This window comes from Plecotus auritus, assembly GCF_963455305.1.
Source record: "Plecotus auritus genome assembly, chromosome: 4".
Lineage (NCBI taxonomy): Eukaryota > Metazoa > Chordata > Mammalia > Chiroptera > Vespertilionidae > Plecotus > Plecotus auritus.
The window spans coordinates 100,222,309-100,235,140 of NC_137775.1; the positions used below are offsets into that span (position 1 = coordinate 100,222,309).

A 12,832-nucleotide genomic window follows, 5' to 3' on the forward strand; every position below is an offset into this window, starting at 1 on the left:
ATTCAAGCCACCAACCTCCTAATCCAGTGCTTTAACTAGAATGCAAACCTGCTTGTGGAGGGGAGCTGACTGTGTGAAGAGGAGTGAGGAGTGAAAAAGGAAACTGGAGAAGCCCAACACTTAATGGATGGGTAGGGAGGGAGAACTGAGAAAGGAAACCTGAAAAGGAATGTATAGCAAAAGGCATTTAAAAAGTTAAAAACAACAACACACACATGTTAGGAGAAATATGGACCCTTTAGTACATTAAAGGGGAAAAGTTTATTCATCTCTATTAATGTAGAAAAATACTCAGCATATTCAACATCCATTGATATTAAAGAAAAACCCATAATCTTATAAAGGACATCTTCAAAAATCTTTTAGCACACATCACAATAATGCTGAAATGTGGAAAGCATTACTCATTTTTTTTCTCTACAACCTGTCCAACACTTGTTGTTACTTGTCTTGTGAAAGCATGCCTCTTAAAATGAAGAACAAGTCAAGTACACCTGCTCTCAATAATCCTAATCAATACAATAATGGAAGTTTTAGCCAGTCCACTAAATGACAACAAAAATATATAAGAATTGGCCCAGCCAGTGTGGCTCCATGGATGAGCAGCGACCTATGAACCAGGAGGTCACAGTTCAATTTCCGGTCAGGGTGCATGCCCAGGTTGTGGGCTCTATACCCAGTAGGAGGAGTGCAGGAGGCAGCCAATTGATGATTCTCTCTCATCATTGATGTTTCTATTTCTTCCTCTCCCTTCCTCTCTGAAATCAATTAAAAATATATTTAGAAAAATATATAAGGATTGGAAAGAAACAAGAATGTCGGTATTTTCAGATGAAACTATTGCATGTGTAGCAACCCCAAAAGAAAATTCAATAGAATTGATAAGTGAGTTTAGCAAGGTTATTTCTAAACTCACCTATCAAGATCAATATAAAAAAATCAGTAGACAAATCTATTGCATTTCTATCATCAGTACCTATCAGTTAGAAAGGATAACTTTAAAAAAGATACCATTTGGCCCTAACCGGTTTGGCTCAGTGGATAGAGCGTCGGCCTGCGGACTGAAAGGTCCCAGGTTCGATTCCAATCAGGGCATGTACCTTGGTTGCGGGCACATACCCAGTGGGGAGTGTGCAGGAGGCAGCTGATTGATGTTTCTCTCTCATCGATGTTTCTAACTCTCTATCCCACTCCCTTCCTCTCTGTAAAAAATCAATAAAATATATTTTTTTAAAAAGATATCATTTGGTTACATGAATATCTTACCTAATAATAGACAAACATGGAAATTGACTGTACCTCTGCTACGCCCACAGCCAATCAGAGTGAGTATGCAAATTAGAAGGCCAAAGATGGCGGCTGCCTAGCTGCTCCAGGCACCAGTGGCCAGGCGGGGCAGGACACCTGCTATGAGATGGAGCAAAGATGAGGAAGGCAGACTCTGGCCGGAGCAAAGGCCTGGGTCCCAGGTGCTGGAAGCCAAGGGAAGGAAGGCTTATTGTATGAATCTCTTCGGGCAACAGGCTTCTAGTACATATATAAAAGAAGCTGTACACTTGATTTGTGTACTTTATGTTATACTGCAATAAAAATTTTAATATACAATTTGCAATAGCAACAAAATATAAAATAGTAATAAATGTAATAATAGGCGTGCAAGCCCTTTGTGGAGAAAATGATAAAGCTTTACTGGAAGATATTAAAGAAAATCTAAGTGGACAGAAACATAGACTATGTACTTGCAGGGAAAGACTGATATTGCAGAGATGTCAATTCTCCCAAAGGTCTCAGTATTGGGCTAAAGAGGATGACAGAGTCCTTGATGCCTGGTCTTGCTAGAGTCTCTCCCATCTGCCCATCTCAGGAGCAGGCTGAATTGGGTAGCCCTTGGCAGTCTTTTCCCACAACCCAGAGATCACTCCTACACGCCAGGGAGAATTTCTTGCCTTGAAAGTTATATTCCTGAACCTTTCATCCCCTCCTTCCCCTGCTTTTCTTCCTGGCTTCTCTGGCAGATGCCTTTTCTGCTGCTCAGCCCTTTGCAGGTTTCTCCACAGATGTCCAGGCGCACAGTGAAGACCTTGGTTGCTGAAGGATGCCAACCCTTCATCCCTCCATCTCATTCCAACAGCGTCTCCTGTCCACTTTTGTGGAAGGTGCGTGACTACCATTAGGCCTGAGGTGCACCATCAGTCTTTTATTCTGTAAGGAAAGATGTATTTGGGATGAGAAAAGCTGAGTAGAAAGTGAAGGCCAAGATGGCATGATGACCACATACTCAAAGTGTGCCGGGCATGGGGTAGTTTTCACATTTTGAACCATATGAATATATTACACAGTAAGATAAATAGGATTGAAAGGAAATGAGAAGAATGAAATACGTTTTCCTGTCAAATTGGTGCTCTCACACATTATTACTGGGAGTATAAATTGGTAATTCTTTCCTAGAAGTTCAGGAAACTTAAAAGTACCAACACCTCTTTTTTTAAAAATATATTTTTATTGATTTCAGAGAGGAAGGGAGAGGGAGAGAGAGATAGAAACATCAATGATGAGAGAGAATCATTGATCCGCTGCCTCCTGCACACCCCCTACTGGGGATCGAGCCCGCAACCCAGGCGCGTACTCTTGACCGAAATTGAACCTGGGACCCTTCAGTCCACTGGCTAACACTCTATCCACTGAGCCAAACCAGCCAGGGCAGTGCTAGTGTCTTAAATAAACCTTTACTCTTTGCTGCAAACTCCTATTCCCATTTTATTAGGTTTGTTGCATGCAAGCAAACAGTGGGTAACATACCCATTCTGTAGTCCAGGGATTAAGGAGTAATTTCAACTTTCAAGTCTTATTCCAGTCAAGGGCACATACCTTAGTTGCAGGCTCCTCCCCGGCCCAGGCCCTGGTCAGGGCTCGTGCAGGAAGCAACCAATTGATGTGTTTCTCTCACATTGATGTTTCTCTCTGTCTTTCCTTCTCTCTTTTACTCACCCTAAAAATCACTGGAAAAATATCCTCGAGTAAGGATTAACAAAAAAATAAACAAAGAAATACATTTCATAGGCTTACCTGCCACAGGTAGTGATTCCTCTGATGGATCTGGGAAAGTAAATTGAAAACTTCTGGAAAGTATTCACCATTCTAAATGCCATTAAGAACATTCTTGCCCTAGCCGGTTTGGCTCAGTGGATGAAGCGTCAGCCTGCAGATGGAAGGGTCCTGGGTTCGATTCTAGTCAAGGGCACCAAAAAAAAAAAAAAAAAAGAAGAACGTTCTTGGTTCATGGAAAGAGGTCAAAATATCAACATTAACAGGAGTTTGGAAGAAGTTGATTCCAACCCTCCTGCATGACTTTGAGTGGATCAAGACTTCAGTGGAGGAAGCAACTGCAGATGTGGTGGAAATAGCAAGAGAACCAGAGTTACACATGGAGCCGCTTGAAGATGTGACTGAGTGGCTGCATCTCGTGATAGAACTTCAACGGATGAGGAGTTGCTTCCCATGGATGAGCAAAGAAAGTGGTTTCTTTTTTTTAAATGTTTTTATTGATTTAGTATGTTTTTAAAGAGAGGGGGAGGGGGAAAGAAACAACGATTGGCTGCCTCCTGCATGCCCCTGACTGGGAATCAAACCAAGACCTTTTAGTGCACAGGGCAACGCTCAATCAACTGAGCCACACAGGCAGGGCAGAAAGCGGATTCTTGACACAGAAACTATTTTTGGTGAAGATGTTGAAATGACCACAAAGGATTTAACATACATGCTGACATCGTAACCTTAGTTGATCAGGCAGCAGCAGGTCTGAGAGGATTGACTCCAATGTTGAAAGTTCTTCTGTGGATAAAGTGCTATCAAACAGCATCTCCTGCTGTTCCCGAAAGGGAGTCTGGCCGTAGCGGGGTTCTCCACTTTGTGCAGGAAAATTTTCACAACAGGAGCCCAGATGAATTTTAGAGGACGTTTATCAAAGCTGGGGACAGTGAAACAAGGAAGGGCCGAGGATAACAGGAAGGCTACGTGGGGAAATGGGCCGAGGCAGGGCTGCGCTGGCTCACTAAGAAGTCAGAGCAAAAGGGGCCTTGGAGACAGGCTCAGGGGGTTGCCTGGGATGAGCTGCGCTGCCCACTGCTGCCCTGGTTGTAAGCCTTGTGGGTCCCTTAGAGGTTAGGAGGTGCATGCCTGTGGGGAAGGGGAAGGCACAGGCATGCTCCTGAGAGGGAGTGAGCAGCTTCATTTTGAGGGGTTTTGAAGACTGGGCATTTAGGGGAGGTCTCGGGGGAGGATCTCAGGATTTTCAATACTGTAGCTTTATGCTGTATGCAAGAATGACATTTACTTCCCTGGCTTTATCTGTCCGTGGGTGTGGTTGGTAAGTGGCACTAATTGGATTTCTGCTGTCCCCCTGAATAGGGTGATTTAAGCTCTTTACCCTCTGGTTGGGAAGGAGTGCAAACCATTTACTCTTCCTTGGTTAGGGAAGCTAGGATTTACTAGAGGGCTGCAAGTTGCCTTTTTAAAAAATATTTTTATTTATTTCAGAAAGGAAGGGAGGGGGAGTGAGAGATAGAAACATTAATGAGAGAATCATTAATCGGCTGCCTCCTACAGGCCCCACACTGGGGACTGAGCCAGCAACCTCGGCATGTGCCCTGATTGGGAATTGAACCGTGACCTCCTGGTTCATAGGTTGACGCTCAACCACTGAGCCACGCTGGCCGAGCCAAACTGCTTGTTTAACCTTCTGTTTCCCTATTCTGCTTGTCCTGGCTTACTAGCCTATTCAGTGCTATAGAGAAATACTTCATGAAAGGAAGTCAATCAATGTGGCAAATTTCATTGTCTTATTTTAAGAAATTGCCACAGTCACTCCACCATCCTGATCAGTCGACAGCCATCACCATCGAGGCAAGACCTTCCACCAGCAAAAGATTACAATTAATTGATGGCTCAGATGATGGTGAGCATTTTTTTTAGCAATTAAGTATTTTTAAATTAAAATATGTACAAATGTTTCTATTTTATTTATTTTTTTGTTAATCCTCAACTGAGGATAATTTTCCATTGATTTTTAGAGAGAGAGTGGAAGGGAGGGGGAGACAGAAAGAGCAAAACATCGATGTGAGAGAGACACATCGATGGCTTGCCTTCCGCAGGCGCCCTGACCAGGGCCAGGGATGGAGCTTGCAACCTAGATACATGTCCTTGACCAGAATCAAACCCGTTAGTCCACGGGCCGATGCTCTATCCACTGAGTCAAACTGGTTAGGGCTGTACATTGCTTTTTATTTTAATTTTATTTTATATTTTATTGATTTTTTTTACAGAGAGGAAAGGAGAAAGATAGAGAGTCAGAAACACTGAAGAGAGAGAAACATCAATTAGCTGCCTCCTGCACACCCCCTACTGGGGATGTGCCCGCAACCAAGGTACATGCCGTTGACCAGAATCGAACCTGGGACCTTTCAGTCCGCAAGCTGATGCTCTATCCACTGAGCAAAACCAGCCTGGGCTGTACATTGCTTTTTAGATATATTACTATTGCACACTTAACAGACTACAGTATAATGTAACCATAACTTGTATATACCCTGGGAAAGTAAAACATTCATGTGACTTGCATTATTGCAATACTTTATTTCAGTGGTCTGTGTTCTGGGCCACAAACATTGCACAGCCCCTCCGTTGCCAGGAGGCAGGATGCCTTAAGACAGAGGGAGGTGCAGTAGGTCACCGAACAATGGGTCGGTTGGAGTTTGGAGGGAAGTAGTGGTTCATGCTCCGGCCAAGCATGCCCAGGCGTTGCACCTGTGCCCTGAGCTTCTTAGAAATGGCTGAAATAGCTTTTGTAACCTTTGGGTTGTCATTGTAACTGTCCTAACTCCCTCTTGTGGTTCCCGAGTATAAATCTACTGTAACACCTGTGGTCTGCATTGCAGTTCGGCCTTTACCGCGGTGAAGTGCTGCAACTGTAGTCGCTGGCCAGCTTAGTAAAGGCTCATAAATTTTGATCTCAGTCTCTGGTGGTCGTCTCTTGCAGGTTGCCTCACAACATTTGGAGGCCCCAGCGAGATACTCCGGCCACGTTGCCACTGGACGCCCCAGGTGAGGACACTCCAGTCTCCTTCCCGGGTTCCAGGGAGGCGGAGTGTCTCCTCCAAAATTCGCAATCCGAAAAGTAAGAGCCACCTGGACCTCCAGTGGGGAGGTAAGCACCTGGTTTCTGTTTGTGGAACGTTCCCCTGGTGGACTGCAGGAGGGCTGGATGCAGTGGAGCCTCCGAGTCCGGACACCTGGGCGTGACGGCGACTGGGGTCCCTGTTACGTGTGACCTTAGGGTGCACGTGTCTGGTTTGTCTTGTCTTTGTTGTCCTTGTCTTTGTTAAATGGGTCAGGGCCAGTCGTCTATGTCTACCCCCTTACAATGTTTACTTAAGAATTTTCAGGACTTCAAACGGCACGGAGGAGACTACGGGACGTCGGTTAATGGTTTTGATTTGCAGAAATAGTGTGAATTAGAATGGCCCACATTTGGGGTTGGGTGACTGTCCACTGGGACCTATGACTTAGGAATGGCTTATAGGGTTCATCATATTGTTTATGGCCATCCAGGTCACCCTGACCAAATCCCTTATATTCAATTTAATCAAGATACACACTTCAAACAAGCCCTCTCAACCACCTCCTTCCATCTCCCATTTATTCTCTTTGAAATAATGGTTGGTGCCTGGGACTGACTGACCATGGTCTCCCACACAGGAGGTGTTCAGGCAGGGTATAGTAAATGATGGACAGGGGATCAGGGCCTGCGGATCCTCACTGCAAGGCTAAAGGTTTCTTTGCCACTGTATTCATTATTGAAGTTCCGGGGGTGAACTGATACTAGTCAAAGTCACAAGACACAGATAAGCTAGGATACTCAGGCTATCATGTCTCTCCAGTGGGGGACTGTCCCATACTCCATCCCTGGGACTGAGGTGCAGATGCAGAATACACGTGGTCACTAAGCAAGAGTCAGAGGGGTGAGGACATGGCAAGGGTGCTTCTCTAGGGGCTCCCAGAAGCCACCCAGCCATCTCTGCCTTGAGAGGATTTGGGAATTTTCAAGGTGTTATCTAATTTCTCAGATTTGGATACAATTTGGTCACAGCGTGAAAAAACAAAAACAAAAACTTAAACATATTCTGGGGACTCTGCCTGCAGTATAAAGAAAAATCTAGCCCTGTGCGAGCCCCAGTCTCTGTCTCTTCCCCGGGTCCCTGCTTAACACCTAGCTCTCAGGTAGCATGATCACCATCCCAGAATCTCTACGTGTCCAGGGCCACCCCTGATAGAACCCCTGGAGCTCTGGCACACCTCCAGTGACATCGGATGACAGGGTCCCTGGTGCTGACACATCTCTGACCCATCACTGTCTTTTCATACTGGGCTCCTGCACAGAGGGACCAGGATGGTATACCCACCTCCTCCACAGGCCTCCACTTCGATGGCTGGGGCTGTTGTCTTTTTTGGTTCTTGTCCTCTCCTTGTTCTGAAGTAGAAGGTATTCACAGGGAGCTCACGTGTACCCACATCCAGGGATAACTTGACTCATGCCTCATTTTGAGGCTGTTTCTTACACTCACTTGCTTAATCAAACAGTCAACAAATATTCATTGATGGCCAACTCTGTGCCATCCATGTGCTAAGCACTGGAGTAGTGGCAACCTAAAAGTAAGTCCCTGCCTCTGCAGCTTGTGGTCCAGCTGAGAATACTAACATCTAGTGAGACACTACAATGAAGTGTGAAGTGAGTTAGGGGAGAGGAAATAAAATGTGCTGTGAGAGGTATGGAACAGGGACACCTAATCTAGTGTGAGACAGCAAAGAGCTTTCAAAGGATGTGAAGTTCACAATAAGTAGAAATTAGCCCAGTAAAATAGTGGGGTCTGAGAGGCTCACTATTTTATTTTACTTTGTTTATTTTATTATAGGTCCGATGCACGAAAATTCGTGCAAGAGTAGGCCTTCCTTCTTCCGGTTGCCGGCACCGGCTTCCCTCCAGTACCTGGGACCTGGGCTTCCCTCCTCCGGCCGCCAGCAGGCACCTGGAACCCGGGCTGCTTCCCTCCAGCCCGGCTTCGTCAGGAAGGAAGTCTGGAATGCCATCCGGTCTAATTAACATATTACCCTTTTATTATTCTAGATTTTATTTTATTTACTAGAGGCCCGGTGCATGACATTGGTGCACGGGTACAGTCCCTAGGCCTGGCCGGTAATCAAAGTGCAAGCATCTGGCATGGAAGGGCAGGTCCCAGCTGACCTCTGGGCACTGGGCAGCACCTAGGCCTCCGGGCTCCCCACGTGCCCCCTCCACCTAAGTCACGGCGCCTGAGTCCCCACATAGAGTTGCGGTGAGTGCGGCCAGACGCTGCGGGCCGGGGTGCAGCATGGGCCTCTGGGCCACCCAGGGGTGCCGCACAGAAGCCAGTTGGGCAGCATGCTCTCTCCCGGCTGGCCTCGCAGACTGGCTCCTGCATGAACCCATGGAGAGCCCAACCGGCCCCTATGGTCCCTGCAGCCCTGCTCACCTGAAAGAGGTCACACAGGTACAGGGCGAGCTCCTCATGGGCGCATGGCACCTGAGCGCGCAAGCCCTGGCACCCCGGGAAAGGGAAGCAGGGGGAGTGAGAGCGAGCTCGGTGGACACACCACATTCTCACCGCACCTCCATCCCTGCCCCCCGCCCCCCGCCCAGGTGCCACCCACCCCCAGTTCCCTGTCCCAGCCCAGGGCCCGGCCCCATTGGGGTGATCAGGGCCTGCCAGTCTGGCTGCCGTCTGCAGGGTGATCGGTTGGGGCCGAACCCCCCCCCCCCTCGCCTGGCTCCCTCAGTGCCTGGAAGCCGGGCAGTGACCCCCACCCCCTGCCTCTGCGGGGAGCGATCAGTGGGGCGATTGGGCCCCTGCTCGCATCCACCTTGGCCTGGCGCCACCGCTCACCTGCTCCACCATCCTGCCATGGTCCTGCTCTTGTTGGGGCTCATCAGGGCTGGCAATGCCTCCACTGCCACCCATTGCCAGCACGCATTGCAGTTGCCCGCCATGTTCCATGCCACCCCCTGGTGGTCAGCACACATCATAGCAAGCAGTGGAACTCCTGGTAGAGGGGACAATTTGCATATTAGGCTTTTACTATATAGGATTTTATTTTTTCAGTTTATTGCATGAAGGAGTTACACTTGGTCCAAGTTAAAAGCAGACCTCAAATGTTTACATTATACAAGCTGTTAAGTTTTTAAACTTGTGACAAGGGACAGAAGGGAAATTCTACCCATTGCAGAGAAATCCTCACTTAGGCTTCAGTGAGCCAAAAGCACTTAAAAACCATGAACCTTGCCGAAACCAGTTTGGCTCAGTGGATAGAGCGTCGGCCTGCGGACTGAAGGGTCCCGGGTTCGATTCCGGTCAAGGGCATGTACCTTGGTTGCGGGCACATCCTCAGTGGGAGGTGTGCAGGAGGCAGCTGATCGATGTTTCTCTCTCATCGATGTTTCTAACTCTCTGTCGCTCTCCCTTCCTCTCTGTGAAATATCAATAAAATATATTAAAAAAAAAACACACAAAAAAAACCATGAACCTTCAGCAGGTGTCCTTAGCCTGTCCAGTCTCTAGGAGGAACTGGCATGTGTTCTTTTTTTTTTTTTTTTTTTGGCATGTGTTCTTGTGCTGGTCACCCTGCCGCTGAATTACTTCTCCATATTCTGGATGCTCAATTACAGTCCCATGGTAGGCACATTTCTTCTTAAAGGCCTTCACTAGTTTCTTTTTATCGTAATCATCAGCAATCCCTTGGACAGTAGTAAGGGTCTCCCTGACGTTTCTCTGTAGAATTTTTACATGGATACAATACTCAGTGCCAGCAGGAAACAGATCATCACATGGACTTGCATCAGCAAAGGGGTCGAAAGAGTGGAGGTTCTGGATAGCGGACATACAATTCCTTTTGCTCAGTGGACACGGCCTGCAGAAGGCTGCGGCAGGAGAGGGTGGGCGGGGGGGGTGTAGCACAGGAAAGCCAGGCAGGCTCAAGGGGGAGGTTGCTGAGTCCTCCACATGGCTCAGTTATTGGGGCCTATTTTATTATTTTTAAATGTTTTTTTAAATTGATTTTAGAGAGAGGAAGAGAGAGGGAGAGATAGAAACATGGATTAGAGAGAATCACTGATTGGTTGCCTCCTGGGGATCATGCCCGAAACCCAAGCATGTGCCCTGACTAGGAATTGATCTGACACCTCCTGGTGCAAGGCGACACTCAACCAACTGAGACACACCAGTGGGCAGGGCTCACTGTTTTATATAAATTGCTTCTGGTCATAGAAAAATACTTCATAAAATTAATATTACTTGGATACAGAGTTATAACCAACATTAAAAAAAAAAATATATATATATATATATATATATATATATATATATATATATGCCCTGACCAGTGTGGCTCAGTTGGTTGGGCATTGACTGGAAGGTTGCCAGTTCAATTCTGGTTGGGGCACATGCCCTGCTTTCGGCTTGATACCCAGCAGGGGGCGAGCAGGAGGCAGCCAAAAGATGTTTTGATGTTTCACTCTCACATCCATGTTTCTCTTTCTCTTCCTCTCCCTCTAAAAATCCATTTAAAAGAAAAACAGCAACATACACTTTTTCAGAAATAAAAGAGTATACTTTCAAACAATCTAAAAGATTTGATATAACCTTAATGACATTAAACAAGACAGAACAAGAAAGAAAACCTATAGGCTAATTTCATTGACAAAATGAGAAAAATCCTCAACAAAATTTATGGAAATCAAATTAAGCAATGTGTGTGTGCATGCATGTATGTGCATATGTGTGTATAATGCTAATCTGACAATGAAAAAGGAAAAAACACATAAATAATGACTGTATAGTTTATAAGAATTTGATTGCCTACATAGAAAACCCAACACATCATCAGAATTGATAGGAAAGCTCACATATGTTACTGGATATATTACTGGATATACTAAATAAACAGAGAGACTTACCATGTTCATGAATGAGAAGACTGTCATTACAATGATAGCAAATTTTCCCCAACTTCATCTATACACCTAATGCAATTTTAATAAAAATCCTCAGTAACTTTACTTCTGGACTCCATGAACTGTTTCCAAAATGTATGTGGATGAACACAGGTCAAGAATAACCAAGGAAGGGATTCCAAAATGGCAGCAGAGTAAGTGGAAGCTACACTGACACTGTCCCAGGACCAAACTGGAAATACAACTAAAATACAGAAAAACTACCCTGAAAAATCAACTGAGGACTAGCTGGAGAGAACCCTGATAACCAAGGACGGAAAGTGGAGACAGCATAAAGACTGGTAGGAAGTGCGGAGTCTTGAAAGGGCTGGCTGGGCTCCCACACACAGTAGCTGAAGTCCTGTAGGGATATCTCAGCCGTAAGGGTGTTCCCACTGGGAACTGTGGGGCCTAATTCCTCAGCTCCTAGAACCAGAACTGAGAAGAGTACCCACATAGCATCTGGCTGTGAAAAGCAGCAGGGTTGCTGTCTGACAGCAAGAGACAGCTGGAAATGCAGGCACCCTCTTAAAGAGCAAATGCACAAAATTTCATGTGCAGCCACTCACCTTGGGATCCAGCATGGGGATGAAAGAGTGGACTAGAGATGTGTGAGGAGAGTCCAGGGTTGGGGGCTCTGGGGTTGGATCTCAGAGGGCAGCCGCCCTCGTTCCCTGTGCTGAGTCATTCCCTCATGCTGCAGAGAACATCTTTCATCCTTGGGCTTTTACTATCCAGGTGATTTTTGCCTGCAGGGAAGACAGTTGCTCCACCCTGTTGGAAGACCTCTTGCTCCACCCTGTGGTCAATACCCTGAGGCTAATCAAGGCTAATAACGATCAGACTGAGGCAGAGGAGGATCTCTGGAGGCTTTGAGTCTTTGCCTGACCTTCTTCTGGATCTGAGCCTAGGAAAAGCAGACCTGGTGCACATCTTGGCCCTTTCCAAAGGCACCCAGCCCCTACAGAGGGAGCCACAAGCTGTGAATTCCTCATAGTTTCAAACAGTACTCAGGGCCAGTCACAAACAGCATCTGATATTGTCCTAGCACATCTACTTAATACACAGACACAAACCCAAACAGGCAGCCAAAATGGGGAGGAAAAAAAAAAGCCTAAAATGAAAGAACAAGAGAATTCTCCAGGAGAAGAGCTAAATGAAATGGAGATAAGAAATATCAGAATTTGAGTTCAAAATAATGATGGCAAAGATGCTCAACAGAATGAGAAAAGATATAGTGACTATGAAGAATGACATAGCACTAATAAAGAACACAGTGGAAGGAATACACAGCAGATTAGGAGAAGCTGAGGATCAGATCAGTGAATTAGGAGATTGGGTAGAAAAAAAATCACTCAATCAGAGAACCAAAAGGAAAAAAAAAAAACAATTAAAAATAGGAAGACAGATTAAGGGAACTGTGGGACCACATGAAATGTAGCAATTCGTATAATGTGCCAGAATGAGAAGAAAGTGATCAAGGGATAGAGAATGTGTTTGAAGAAGTAATGGCAGAAACTTCCCTAACCTGGTGAAGTAAAAAGTCACACAAGTTCCAGAGGTACAGAGAGTCCTAAACAAGAAGAACCCAAATAGGCCCACACCCAGACACATCATAATTCAAAGGCCAAAAAATAAGACAAAGAAATCATCTTTTTTAAAAAAATATATTTTATTGATTTTTTACAGAGAGGAAGGAAGAGGGATAGAGAGCTAGAAACATTGATGAGAGAGAAACACCGATCAGCTGCCTCT

General features: G+C 45.8%; 1 protein-coding gene across 1 annotated transcript; it reads right to left on the reverse strand.

Annotated features, from left to right (window-relative positions):
- Window positions 1-9,614: 9,614 nt before the first annotated feature.
- LOC308247372 (eukaryotic translation initiation factor 1-like) lies at window positions 9,615-9,968 on the reverse strand (the record flags this gene model as incomplete). The annotated part of the gene is made up of 1 exon (XM_080666376.1): window positions 9,615-9,968. One exon carries the CDS (start codon window positions 9,966-9,968, stop codon window positions 9,615-9,617), a length of 354 nt encoding a protein of 117 aa, XP_080522502.1.
- Between the last annotated feature and the right edge of the window lie 2,864 nt (window positions 9,969-12,832).